The sequence below is a fragment of the Macaca nemestrina genome, chromosome 1 (genome assembly GCF_043159975.1).
Source record: "Macaca nemestrina isolate mMacNem1 chromosome 1, mMacNem.hap1, whole genome shotgun sequence".
NCBI lineage: Eukaryota > Metazoa > Chordata > Mammalia > Primates > Cercopithecidae > Macaca > Macaca nemestrina.
Window position 1 is genome coordinate 113,840,060 of NC_092125.1, and position 13,946 is coordinate 113,854,005.

Sequence of the window (13,946 nt, forward strand, 5' to 3'; positions counted from 1 at the left end):
AACTTGGAGACATATACTATACTCTCATAGTACCTTGGACACTCATCACATTTTACCATTGTACTTAATGCCCATCTTCTCCACTACACTAGCAGCATTATGTTTTCATTATATACTCCATTATAACAAATGATCAAATAGTGGCTTAAAACAACATTGATTTTATTAATGCTCATGATTCTGCAGGGTGACTGGGCTAGGCTCGGTGATTCTTCTGCTCTAAATGATGTTTGGAGCTTCAGTCATCTGCGGACTGGACCAGCCGGTGTGTCTAAGACAGCTTATCCATAAAGCCGTTAGTTGATGCAGGCTGTTGCCGGGAAACTCAGTGAGGGCTGTTGACTGGAGTGCCTCAGTATTCCTTCCATGTAGCCTCTCCATTTGGCTTGGCTTCTTATAGCATAGTTGCTGGATTCCAAAAGGAAGAAAGTGGAAATGGCAAGTCTTTGTAAAACCTGGGGTCAAAAGTCCCAGGATTTCACTTCTACTGCATTTTATTGTTTAAGTAGTCATAAATCCAAGGGAGGAGAAATAAACCCCACTCATCAATAGGGAGTGGTACGCACATATAGGAGGGAAAAAAATTGATGGCAGTCATTTAAAAAAAATTATCTAGCACACTATGAGACCAGTGAATAGGTCTGTCTTGTTCTCCAGCACCTGGCTTAGTGCCTAACCACTAAGGGTTGGCACTTTGCCTATTCGACCAAAGCATCTATTTCTTCTAATTCTTTGCTAATGCTTAGGTTTGGTCTTCGTGTTTGATGTATGTTCCACTCTCCAAACCATGTAGGTTGACTTTTCCTCTTTATGGTTTGCCAAAAGTAAAAGTAACAACTCCAATAATACATTACTTAAATAAGAGATGTATTACTCAAAACCAAAAGGGTACTGGATGCAACCGGAATGTTATATGCATTAGCTGAAAGTCCGCTTCCAGCTGCTGCTCAGCAGATTATTAGGGCCTCCAGGAACAGTGTCTGCCTCCACCACCCCCATTTCTGCTGCTGTTACATCTCACCACCAGAGTATAGGCAAGGATGAGGAATCAGAAATTGGGGTTCTCCAGGAGGTAGAGGTTACAGTGAGCTGAGATCGTGCACCACTGCACTCCAGCCTGGGCAGCAGAGTGAGACTGTCTCAAAAAAAAGCAAAACAAAAAAAAAAAAAGAAATTGGTCTGTTATCTGGTAACATACACTTGGAATCTGGCTACTCTAGCTGGTTTCTTTGGGCCAACTTTACAGTTTCTATAGAGCTTGGTGAGTGTGATTAAAAATGTTTCCTAATCACTCGCTTATAGGTTAGAAATGCCTAGGATTCCATTTAACTTCAATCATTAGGAAAGAAGGAGAGCGTGATGAAGTCAGTTATCTTTGGAACTTTAGGCAGCACATTAAATATGGGGTTGACTGCCACTATCACCACCCTAACTGGTGCCACAGGCTGGCACCAGAGGAACGGGCATTAAGATCACATATATTATACCGAGAACAGAGTATCTCAAGGACCAAGACTTCTGTCTTTCTTGGTCTTCAGCTGTGATACCTACCCAGGCTTATGCTTTCCATGCTCTCACGTACCCTCAAAGTACAGAAATGAGATGACTATACTTCTCAATTCATGGCACCCTCCTCAGGCCATGGCAAATTAGAAAATTTAGATTCAAAGTTCCTTTCTTCCTTGCACATTTTTGAAGATATTAACTACCCTTTTGTTGTTCTTGTCTTCAGTGTTGATAAGTCTGATATGAATCAGATTCTTATTCTTTTGTAGTCAGTCTTCCTTTCCTCTCTAGAAGCTGCTTTTGATACCCTTACTTTTCATTATAATGTGTCCTAAAGAGTTTTGTTGTTGTTGTTGTTATTAATCCTGTTTGGCATTCGGAGCTGAGAATTACAGAATATTACCAATTTATGAAGGCCCACTAACTAGTACATTATGCAGATGGACATAAACATCCTTTTTATTCAAAATTATAAGTGTTGAACTTTTCTGGATGCATAGAGACACACATATGGTAAGCATTTAAAACAGGCTTTACGGACTACCACAGGTACTCAATAAACATTTGTGGGTCAGTGAATGAATAAATGAATGAGTAGCACATTGCCTAGCACATAGTAAATTCAAGGTAGCTATTATTATTAACAGAAGTGCCACATAAGTTTAGAAAACTGCAAAAGAGTTGATCTCTGCTCTGTAGTGATCTTAGTCTAGTTGAAATAGGTAGACAAACTTGCAGTACTTATCACATCATAATGTTCATTTGAAATACCACAGCAATCACTGGAGAGGGAGTTACTAACTCTCTGAGAAGCATTCCCAGAGAAAATAGAGCTGAGTTTTGAGGATAGCCTAGGACAGGACAGGATAGAATAAAATAGGACAGGACAGGACAGGGTAGGATAAGATAGGACAAGATGGATAGGATAGGATAGGATAGGATAGGCGAGGCTAGGATAGGATAGGATAGGATTGGATTGGATTGGATTGGATTGGATAGGATAGGATAGGATAGGATAGGATAGGATAGGATAGGATAGGATAGGATAGGACAGGACAGGACAGAACAAGAAAGGATAGGACAGGACAGGATAGGATAAGAAAGGACAGGACAGGAAAGGATAGGATCGGATCGGACAGGACAGGACAAGAAAGGACAAGACAAGACAGGACAAGACAGAACAGTAGAGGACAGGACAGAACAGGATAGGATAGCATAGCAGAGAAGTGAAGAAAGGGCATTTGAGCCAGAGAAAGGCTCACGCAAAGGCCCACCTGGGACATGCCATCTTCAGTTTGTTGTGGCTAGAATGAAGACTAGAGGGAGAGAGAGGAAGAGGAGTGAGAAATTATCTCAGATAAGTGAGAGAGCTGCCTTCTGAATCCTTACTTAATCCTCACTGACTCTTCACACAGTGCCCTAAGTAAGTTTTACAGATGGGGAGACTGGGCTGAGAATGGTTAGGAGAGTCACCAAGGCCACCCGGTTTTGAGAGGCAGAGCCAGGACATGAGCCAGGATCTGCAGGCATCTGCTAAGAACTTCAAGAACAACGACCTGCCTGCAGCAAATTCCCTGCACTTGGTTTTTTCTGTCTCCAAAAACTTAGCAGGGAAAAAACTCTACAAAGGAAAGGGCTCTGTAATTGTTTTTAGTGACAGTGACAAAGCAAGGGCATCTGCCTTGCTCTGCACAAATAGGAGCAAGACTTAAGAGGACCAAAGGACCAGAAACAGCTGAAGGGAGGAAGGTATATGTCTCGGCTGTGAGACTCACAGAGACAAAAAAGGGAGGCTTGGGGAAAAGGGTCAAGAGGTCCACTCCCATTTGGGGCTAATGAAGACTATTAGACGTCCTAAGCACTGAAAAGAGGATACTCTCATCAAGTCATAGAAAATTAAAAAATAGGAGCTGGGTGTGGTGGCTCACGCCTGTAATCCCAGCATTTTGGGAGGCTGAGGCAGGAGGATCACAAGGTCAGGAGATCGTGACCATCCTGGCTAACATGGTGAAACCCCGTCTCTACTAAAAAATACAAAAAAATTAGCAGGGTGTGGTGGCAGGCACCTGTAGTCCCAGCTACTTGGGAGGCTGAGGCAGGAGAACGGCGTGAACCCGAGAGGCGGAGCTTGCAGTGAGCCGAGATCGTGCCACTGCACTCCAGCCTGGGCGACAGAGCAAGACTCCGTCTCAAAAAAAAAAAAAAAAATTAAAAAATATATATGAAAACATAAAGTAATGATAAGGAAGTCCAACAGAATTCTCTCTCTATTTTTCTTTTTGGATGACAGCTCTAATTTATTAATTTTTTTGAGGGTGCTAAGGTTGTATCTGGGGAACCTGATGCCCACTGAGTGGTGTTAAGAACTACTCCCCCATTTTGCAGACAAGGTGACTTTAGTCGCAGGGGAGATGGGTCCAGGGCTTTGCCTGAGCCTTCAATCTAGCCTGGGAAATGAACAGCCTTAACTCAGATGAAAGTCTCAGTTTTTCCATTAAAAGCACTTTCCCATAGCAAATTCTGAATGCAGCCTGAAATCAAGATGTGCTATGAAACTTATTCCTCTGGGGCATACGTGCAGCTTAAACCACTTGTTTTACAAACAGGAGAAAATTTATGGTTAAAAATTTTCTCTGGGGAGAGGTTAATTAGAGTTTGTACTCTGGTTCTTGAAATACCACTAGCAAATCTCGTGCTATTACCCAGAGCTCATCTTACTTGGCCAGAGGATAACCGAGGGCTTAAAATCAGCTAAGGTTCAGTTTTAGAAAAAGCAGGAGCTCTCTCCAAAACTTGCCTCTCCTCATACCTGCTTGAAGCTCCAAAATTTGACATGAGGAAGGAATATGATTTCAGAATGCAGAATCTGGACTGTTTTGGCAGAAAAGTAAGCTTGAAGAGAGGCCTCATAATGCAAAACAGTAAAGATCAAGAAAAGACACTCCAACTTCTTTCCCTGTACAACTTCCTAGTGGGTCTGAAGGGGTGCTGGGACCTGTGATATTTTCAGCAAAGTGAACCTGCTTATAGCCTGGTTAAAGCGGCATGGTCGTCCTGACCTCTAGGAAGCTTAATATCAGGTCTAATGAAATACAACACGTGGCTGACATCAGAGCCTGTCTCAGGCCACACATCAAAGGGAAGGAAGTGGATGCTTTGATCCTCTAAGTCATTGCTCTCTACAGAAAGTTTTAACAAAAGAAGGAGGGAACTGGATGGGGGTGGGGGTGGTATTCAGGGACTGGTTTTTCCTTCTGCTAGTAATGTTATTCTTCAAGTTTTGGAGGACAGGCAGGAGGGTGGTGTAGGGAGTGATTTTCCTGTTGTAATTTCCATGGGCTGAGGTGTCTATCTTCTCCCAAATCCCTGCCTTGCCTGTACAATGATTCCTGAATTCTAGGGTTTAGTTTAGTTAGGTTGAGTTTTTACTTTTATTAGAATATAAACCCCTCCTAGGACAGGCAATCACTAATGCCATATTATCCCACTCTTCAGTAAAAGTATCGTGTTAGGCCGGGCGCGGTGGCTCAAGCCTGTAATCCCAGCACTTTGGGAGGCCGAGATGGGCGGATCACGAGGTCAGGAGATCGAGACCATGCTGGCTAACACGGTGAAACCCCGTCTCTACTAAAAAATACAAAAAATTAGCAGGGCGAGGTGGCGGGCGCCTGTGGTCCCAGCTACTCGGGAGGCTGAGGCGGGAGAATGGCCTGAACCCAGGAGGCGGAGCTTGCAGTGAGCTGAGATCCGGCCACTGCACTCCAGCCCGGGCGACAGAGCGAGACTCCGTCTCAAAAAAAAAAAAAAAAAAAAAAAGGTATCGTGTTAGAATGCATTTCAGATCTTGTCATTCTACCAGCCTATAGTGTCTTGGCTCCTGGTGAGCACAGGGTGCAGTCTGCATGCGTTCCTGGGAGGGCTCGCCTTCCCATAGGACCTCGACCCTGCCTAGCCTCTGGTCCCCATGTCTGCCCCTCCCTGCATTAACATTAATCTCCAGCAATTGCCCTGAACTGTCCTGTGGCTTTTCATCCTTATCCACGCAGTTGCTTGCTCCTGCCTTAGGATACGCTGTTCTCTGGGGTGGAATGCCAGCCAAAGGTCAAATATTATCCTGGTTCCTTACAAAGATTAGGCCATGAAAATATTTATCATATAAATAAAAAAAGATAAATTGCACCATGGCATATCTGCTTTTTGTTTGTTTGTTTTTCTATTCTGCAGGTTTTCAATGAAAGGAAGAGTGGGAGGCATTAAGAAGCCTGAGAAAGAGGGGAGAGAGGGGTTAGAGGCTCCCGCCTAGGGACAGGGAACTGCAAGAGGGACTGTTCAGTGCTTTGGGCTAACTCAGAGTGGTGCCACTAAGGTAGGGGTAGGAATCTGACTCAGAGCTGATAAGCCAGTGTTCTGGGAGCACAGGGATAAGCCTGGCACACTTGGTTGGGGTGGGGAGGAGGGACAGAGGAAGCAAGAGCCAAAGGTGGGGGTTAGGCGGAGGAGGCAGAGCAAAGCTCAGGAATCCCTGGCTAGCAAGGCAGAAAGGAACAGGAAGGTTGCTGGCCCAGGTGCAGTGGAGAGTCAAAGGCTAAAGAACTCTAAAATAGTTGACTATGAATGTTTTAGAGTCCATCATGTTGAGTCTGTTTTCCCTCAGCAGTAAAAACGAGTCTCAATAAAATGTGAGGGAGTAATTGCTAAAACCCAGATGGATCTGAGGAGGTGGTAGGTGAAATTGTGGTTGGAGGGGAGGTGTGTGATGGGGGACTGAAGTGAGATACAGGGGTATAGAAAAAAATGGCCAGTGCCCAGATGGCCTTCCCCTTCTCTCCCACAGGGCTGCTAAGCTCCATGGAAGGAAGAGCACTCTCCCCCGGCGCCCCTCCTTTCCACCTGATAGGGCTGAGGCCAAGGTTTTCTCTAGGACCTTGACTTTGACATCTGCTCTGGGGGAAGATGATAGCGTGGTGGCTGGCCAGGAGTGAAGGCACTGAGATAGGGACACGGGGACAACGTGGCATCATTCTCTGCTTCTTTTCCTGCAGCATGTACTATTTTCACTATTCTCATGCTGGTGGCACCTATGCTGCCTACCTATAAACTGAGAGTGGCAGCCACCTGTCACCCTGAATGGTGACAGAGAGCAAGCACTTTGTAATCCATTAGCTTTGCTTCTTTGATACGCCTTGTGACGGCGGACATTACCTGTATTAGTCAGGGTAATGTCCTAGAGGGACTCTGACTAGAGGAACAGAGCTAATAGGATATATATACATATATATGAGTTTATTAAGTATTAGCTCACATGATCACAAGTTCTCACAATAGGCCATCTGCAAGCTAAGGAGCAAGGAGAGCCAGTCTGAGTTCCAAAACTGAGAACTTGGAGCTCAAGAGCAGTAAGTATCCAGCAGGGGAGAAAGAGGTAGCTAGGAGGCTAGGTCAGCCTCTCTTTTCTCATTTTTCTGCCTGCTTATATTCTAGCCTCACTGGCAACTGATTAGATTATGCCCACCCAGATTAAGGGTGGGTCTACCTTTCCCAGCCCACTACTCAAATATTAATCTCCTTTGGCAACACCCTCACAGACACACCCAGTTTCAATACTTTGTATTCTTCAATCCAATCAAGTTGACACTCAGTATTAACCATCACATTACCTAAGCAATCCGAGCACCAGTTCCTCCCCTGGAAAACTGAAGTAACAATAACATCCACTTCTTGGATTATTGTAAAAAGTAACTGAAGGAAGGTATATAAAGCATATAAAAACAGCACCTGGCACAAGGATATGCTTAACATACTGTACAAGAGGAAGCTGGAACATCTTCCAAGGCATTGAGGAGCTTGGTGAGGGCACCTTGGATTTTGGCTTCTCTTTATTACCTATAGTAATAAAGATAATGCATGTTTTTACAATAAAAAAGTATGCAGAGAAATTTCCAATGCACTAAAGGCCTATCTCTGAAAAAATAAAGGCATTATACACATCTGTCTTCTTGCTTTTCTTAGTTCAGCATTGCAGCATTCATCAAAAAGAGGATAAAAATGGTGATTTTGTCCCACTGAAGTCCTAATTATGCTCATTGAAATGTACATATTTAGGTATTCTTCAGAGGTGCTATTCTCCATTCTTAGATAGGGGGGTGTATGAATACCACTGAAATGTGTATATGTTTACCCTTTTAAGTCAAGTCTCTACAGACAGAAACAATCCCCCAGCAGAAAGAAGCTGGGGAGAGAAAAGGGAAAGAAAAGAAAGAAAGAAAGAAAGAAAGAAAAAGAAAGAAAGAAAGAAAGAAAGGAAAGAAAGAAAGAAAGGAAAGAAAGAAAGAAAGAAGGAAGGAAAGAGAGAGAGAGAGAAAGAAAGAGGAAGGAAGGAGAGAGAGGAAGAGGGAGAGAGAGACAGAGAGAGAAAAAGAGAGAGAGACAAAGAGAGGCAGAAAGAGAGAAAGAGAAAGAAAGAACAAAGGAAGGAATGAAGGAGGGAGGGAGGGAGGGAGGGAAGGAGGGAGGGAAGGAAGGAAGGAAGAAAGGAAGGAAAGAAGGAAGGAAGGAAGGAAAGAAGGAAGGAAGGAAGGAAGGAAGGAAGGAAGGAAGGAAGGAAGGAAGGAAGGAAGGAAGGAAGGAGATAATTTATCCAATGCTCCTTTCTCACTCTTTGCCTCCAATTGGTTAAAGTTCTGCCCTAGAAAAGTCATTCCCTGGCACTTCTGGGTTTTGTGACCAGTCCTTTGGTTACGCCCTGGAGAAGCCAGATTCCATGCCTTGTGGTGTGGAGCTTCATCCAAATTTGGACTTGGTGGTAGGAGCTAGAGACTCTAGCTGGTGCAGAGCTGGTCACCCCGCCAGCAAAGCTAGCAGTTGAGGGTCCGAGAGACAGTAGGGCTGAGAAAATCTGTGGAGACCCTTAAGATGAGTTTGATACAGAAAGTTAATTTCTTAAGATGGAAATTGGCTCATTCCAAGTAATCATTTCCTTAATATTGAATGTATTTCTCTTGCTTCTGGAGACTTCGACATTAAAAAAACTCTGAGTCATCTATAAATAACCAAATCTAAACTTCTCATTCATCAGCTTCTTAACATTTTATTTGGAGGAATGAATAAAATAATATTTGAAATCAAATTTGTATTTGGAACCCTGGCATTAAAATCACCAGTGCTTTTATTTTAAACTTTAGATTTTTAAGCATTATCTTATATATTTTAAAATTCATATTTATTGTTGTTCTACTTCTAAATGGGAGGTCTTTTATGTGGATAGCTTTAGTAGTAGATACCTGTTAGAGAACTGGGTCTTAATCCTGTTTGGTGTCATGTCACCTGGCCTTTCCCTATGGACTAGAAGAGTGGTTTTAATTTTTTGGGATTTGAGGTACACTAGGAGTTCTGGTAGTATTCCTTGAAGGGATGAAAAGCCTCTGAACCACATGAATTCACCTTATAATCATCATATCAGTACAGCAAAGTCTCATGGTGCCTGTAACAATGTCCTCTTAGGTCTCTAAGCATAGTCACCCTTTAGTTCTGGGCAGCTGTTTCAGTAGAACCAGTTACTGCTCTGACCTTGGCTTCTCTTGCCTGCTCCCAATATTCTCATGTGTGTTCTGGTAAAGGCACACCCCTTAGTTCTTGGTCCCAGTGATCTCTTCTTACCAGATCACATGACTTGCTCAATTCCATATTCTGTTGGACAGTATTGCCATAACAGCAATGAACATATAACAGAAATGGACATATCGGTGAACATTTGGCAGCACACTCTTTTTTTTTTTTTTTTTTTTTTAGAGTCTCGCTCTGTTGCCCAGGCTGGAAGGCAGTGGTGTAACCTCAGCTCACTGCAACCTCTCTGTCTGCTGAGTTCAAGTGGTTCTCGTGCCTCAGCTTTCCCAGTAGCTGGGATTACAAGTGAGCACCACCACACCCAGCTAATTTTTGTACTTTTAGTAGAAACGGGGTTTCACATGTTGGCCAGTTTGGTCTCCAACTCCCAAACTCAGGTGATTCACCCACCTCAGCCTTCCAAAGTGCTGGGATTACAGGCGTGAGCCACTGTGCCCAGCCAGCAGCACGCTTCTAGAGGGACTGTACTTCTCTGCTGTGCTGTGACACACAGTTGCAAAACTCTGGACTAAATATTGGACCAAATCCCTTCTAGATCTAACCTCTTTTTTTAAAACAGCTTTATTGAGGTATAATTGATATACAAAAGGCTGTACACATTTAATGTATACAACTTAATGTATACAATTGCATCCTTTGAGATGAATAAGTTCTAGAGATCTGCTGTGCAATTTAATTGTGACTATAGTTAACAAGACTGTATTGTGCACTTAACAATTTGTTAAAAGGGAGATCTTGTATTTTCTTATTACAAAAGCAAACAAAACCTCCAAGAAACAAACAAGAAAAAGAGTCACAAGGAAACTTTTGGAGGTGGTCTAAATGTTACGCTCATTGTGGCAACCATTTCCTGAGTATATGTAGAGATCTAACATCCATTTTTATATTCACAACAGAGAATAGGGAGAATGACAAAGCAAGTTAATGACAAACAACCTTAAAACCCAGAGATCTCCTATTCAATGTTAAGTTGTGGAAACTCTGGTTCCTGTTTAAGAAGCACAAGTTTCAGTCTCCCTACACCCCTGCCCCCACCACATTTTCTTGTCTGAGAAACACTGTTGTTAGACATTGTTATTATTATTATTTTGACACTGAGTCTCGCTCTGTCACCCAGGCTGGAGTGCAGTGGTGCGATCTTGGCTCACTGCAACCTCCGCATCCCGGGTTCAAGCAATTCTCTTGCCTCAGCCTCCTGAGTAGCTGGGATTACAGGAGTGCACCACCATGCCCGGCTAATTTTTGTATTTTTAGTAGAGACGGGGTTTCACCATGTTGGCCAGGCTTGTCTTGAACTCCTGACCTTGTGATCTGCCCACCATGGCCTCCCAAAGTGCTGGGATTACAGGCATGAGCCACCGTGCCAGCTGCTGTTAGACGTTATTATTCATTCTTGATACTCCCAAGATCTCTTCCAGGAAAAAAAAAAAAGTGGGTTGACTAGGTATGTTAGTCCATTATCATGCTGCTAATAAAGACGTACCTAAGACTGGGTAATTTATAAAGGAAAGAGGCTTAATTGACTCACAGTTAGCATGGCTGAGGAGGCCTCAGGAAACTTACAGGGATGGCGGAAGGGGAAGCAAACGTCTTTCTTCACATGGTGGCAGAAAAGAGAAGAGCCCAGCAAAACGCGGAAAAGCTCCTTATAAAACCATCAGATCTTGTTAGAACTCAGTATCACGAGAACAGCAGCATGAGGGTAACTGCCCCCATGATTGAATTACCTCCTACTGGGTCCTTCCCACAACATGAGGGGATATGGGAACTACAATTCAAGATGAGATTTTGATGGGGACACAGCCAAACCATATCACTAGTAGACTGTTACTTAGTTTGGATCTGGGTTCCCACACTTCTTCTGCTATACCAACCAGCTGTGTGACCTTGAGCAAGTCATTTAACTTCTTTCTCTTTCAGGTCTTCAGTCATATGAGATAAATATAGTAGCTGCTCCAGCTTCCACACTGGTACATTCTGAAGCGATGACTCCCCACCGTCGCCTTCTTGATTCAGCCCTCCTCTTCTCACACATGGTTCATTCTACTCCCTGACCCCCCGCAGTCAGCCCTGTGCCAAGTCTGTCCTTGGTCCAACCTCCTACACCTATGGTCACAGCATTTTTCTAAGCATAGATCTAGTCATGTATCTTATTACAAAAATAAGATATTTTTGTAATAAATTACATTTTTTATATGTAAAAAAATGTAAAATAAAAAAAATTATTATTTTTTTTAAGAGACAGGGTCTAGCTCTGTCACCCAGACTGGAGTGCCATGGCATGATTATAGCTCTCTATAACTTCAAACTCCTGGAATCAAGGGATTCTCCTGCCTCATCCTCCCAAATAGCTGGGATTACAGGTGCACACCACTACACCTGGCTAATTTTTAAAATTTTTTGTAGAGACAGGGTCTCATTATGTTGCCAGTCTGGTCTTAAACTCCTGGACTCAAGGGATCTTCCTGCCTCAGCCTCCCAAAGTGCTGGGATTACAGGTGTGAGCCACTGTGCCTGGGCTTTTAACATATATATTTCTTTTGAAAAATGGTTATTTTTGTAGAGATAGAGTCTCACTATGTTGCCCAGGCTGGACTCAAACTCTCGGCCGCAAGTGATCTTCCCGCCCCTGTCTCACAAAGTGCTGGGATTACAGGGTAAGCCACCATCTCTGGGCATGATAATACTCCCTTAATGGCTTCTAGCTGTTCATTAAATAAAGATTAAACTGCTTAGCTTGGCCTTCAATGTCCCCTAACCTTGCCCCTGTCTACCTTCAGTTCTCACCACTTTTACCCTCATCTTTATCCTCAGGGTATCTTAGCATTCCTTTAGTTTCTCCACCTTAGGATCTTTGTACATGCTGTTTCTTCTGTCTGGAATGCTTTCCTCCATCTAACTCCGCCCACCTCCTCCTTGCCTAATAACTAACTTCTTTTCCTTTACATCTCAGCTGAAATGGTCCTTCCTCCAGGAAGGCCTTCCCTGAAACATTCCATGCCCAACTTGATCAGCCCCCCATTACATTCCTTCATAGATGCCTACACTTTTATTTCCTAGAACTTGCTGCCATTTATAAATATATACTCATATGACTTCTATTGATTAATGTCTATTTTTTCTCTACTAGAATGTTGCCTAAAGTCAAGAACTATGTTCTGCTCACTGTTTTCTTCCCAGGGCTTATTACTGTGCCAATTGCTCAATAAATATTTGTTGGTAGAATTAAAGGAAAGATGGGAAGATGGGTGGATGACAGATAAATGCAAAGGAGAAATATGTGACCTTTCCCATCCTGGACTGATTCACCTTTCCCAGCTCCATTTCCCATACTCTCTGTCTTGATTTTTCAAGGTTCCTCCATGTCTCTCGTATTCCAGTCACCTAAAGTTACTAAACTATTATTAAGATGACACTGTGTTTACTACCTCCACTGCTGTTTAGCCAAGACAAAAATGCCTTGATATGTTATACATCAGTTGTTGCTATGAAGATGATTCTACTGTCACAATGAAAAAAAATTATAGTCTGTTTAAGGGAACAACCAATAAATAAGGAAGAGATTTTGCTTTAGAAAACCGAAGACGCCCAGGAACCATGGTGGCTGTTTGAATGTTTGAAGGACTGTTTTCAAGATGACTAGACTAATTCCCTACAATATAGAGATTAGACCCAGAAACAAAAAGTGGAAGATACAGGGAAACAAAATTTGGCTTGATAGAAAGCAAGAATTGTGTGATAAACATACATGGCAGAAAAGGAAATGGGTTGCTTTGAGTGCTGGTGCACTCCATATACCTAGAGGTGCTTCAGCCGAGGTTAGATGGTCACTTTGATATAGTTGGACAAAGGTCATCTCCAAGTCTGCTTACACACATTCTGTCTGTGGAGTGATGTTTCTATTAAACCGGCATCTGAATGGGACACTACAAGAACTCTAGAGATGGTGGTAGGACCCAATCAGTAACTTAAATATGGAGGCCTTTTACTTCAAAATTTTACAAAGGTCTTAGATAAAACTGAGAAGTAAATCTCTGGGCAGGCGGAAACCAACATAGACTCATGACATTACCGAATGCTCTCTCCTTTTTTTTCCTTTTTAACCTATCAAGGAACCCAGTTCTCATGTAAAGGTTACACATGCTTCCAGAGACCTCAGCACCCATCTTTTTCAAAGATTTTGGCTCCACCTAGTGGTTTGACTAGGTGTTTTGCACACCATGGGTGCAGGGTTGGGGCTGGAGTGGAGGGTCGGGGGACCTCCTGTTGCTGGAATATGTTTCCATGCTCTTTGACTGGACCCTTCTCCCTAGTCCTGCTCTGTTGACTGAGAACTAGTTGACTGGAGTCAGTGATTGTACCACCCCACTTTGCACCTCTAAGAAGTTTGTCCTCCAGGTCCCTGTATTAACCCACATGGTATTGGCAAGGAAAAATCTTGAGAGGTCATTTTTTCTACTTACTGCTCCTCAAACTATGCCTTATGGAGACCAAAGTGTTCCAGAGAGGTGTTTTGGGAGTCACTGCAGGGTGTGAAGTAAGAAAGGCTGAGCTGTAGGCCAGGTGCGGTGTCTCAGGCCTGCAATCCAAGTGCTTTGGGAGGCCGAGGTGGGTTGATCACTTGAGGTCAGGAGTTCAAGACCAGCCTGGTCAACATGGTGAAACCTCCATCTCTACTAAAAATACAAAAATTAGCCAGGTGTAGTGGCATGCACCTGTAGTCCAGCTATTCAGGAGGCTGAGGCAGAAGAATCGCTTGAATCTGGGAGATGGAGATCTGCACTGCACTCCAGTCTGGGAGACAGAGCGAGATTCCA

General features: G+C 43.3%; 1 protein-coding gene across 4 annotated transcripts in view; it reads right to left on the reverse strand.

Annotated features, from left to right (window-relative positions):
* LOC105479088 (uncharacterized) overlaps positions 1 to 13,946 on the reverse strand; it is a 157,641-nt gene that overhangs the window by 14,135 nt on the left and 129,560 nt on the right. Inside the window, exons 1-2 of one of the 4 annotated variants that reach the window (XR_985677.2) lie at positions 10,693 to 10,774; positions 154 to 408 (exon numbers count right to left, since the gene is read on the reverse strand). The exons of 2 other annotated variants lie outside the window; for them this stretch is intronic. Coding sequence is in view for 1 of the 2 variants with exons in the window: in XM_071086973.1 (XP_070943074.1) it covers positions 220 to 408 (189 nt within the window). In the remaining variant the exon portion in view is untranslated. Of the gene's footprint in view, positions 1 to 153; positions 409 to 10,692; positions 10,775 to 13,946 lie in introns of those variants that run through there. One more of the 4 variants, XM_071086973.1, reaches the window with a different exon arrangement.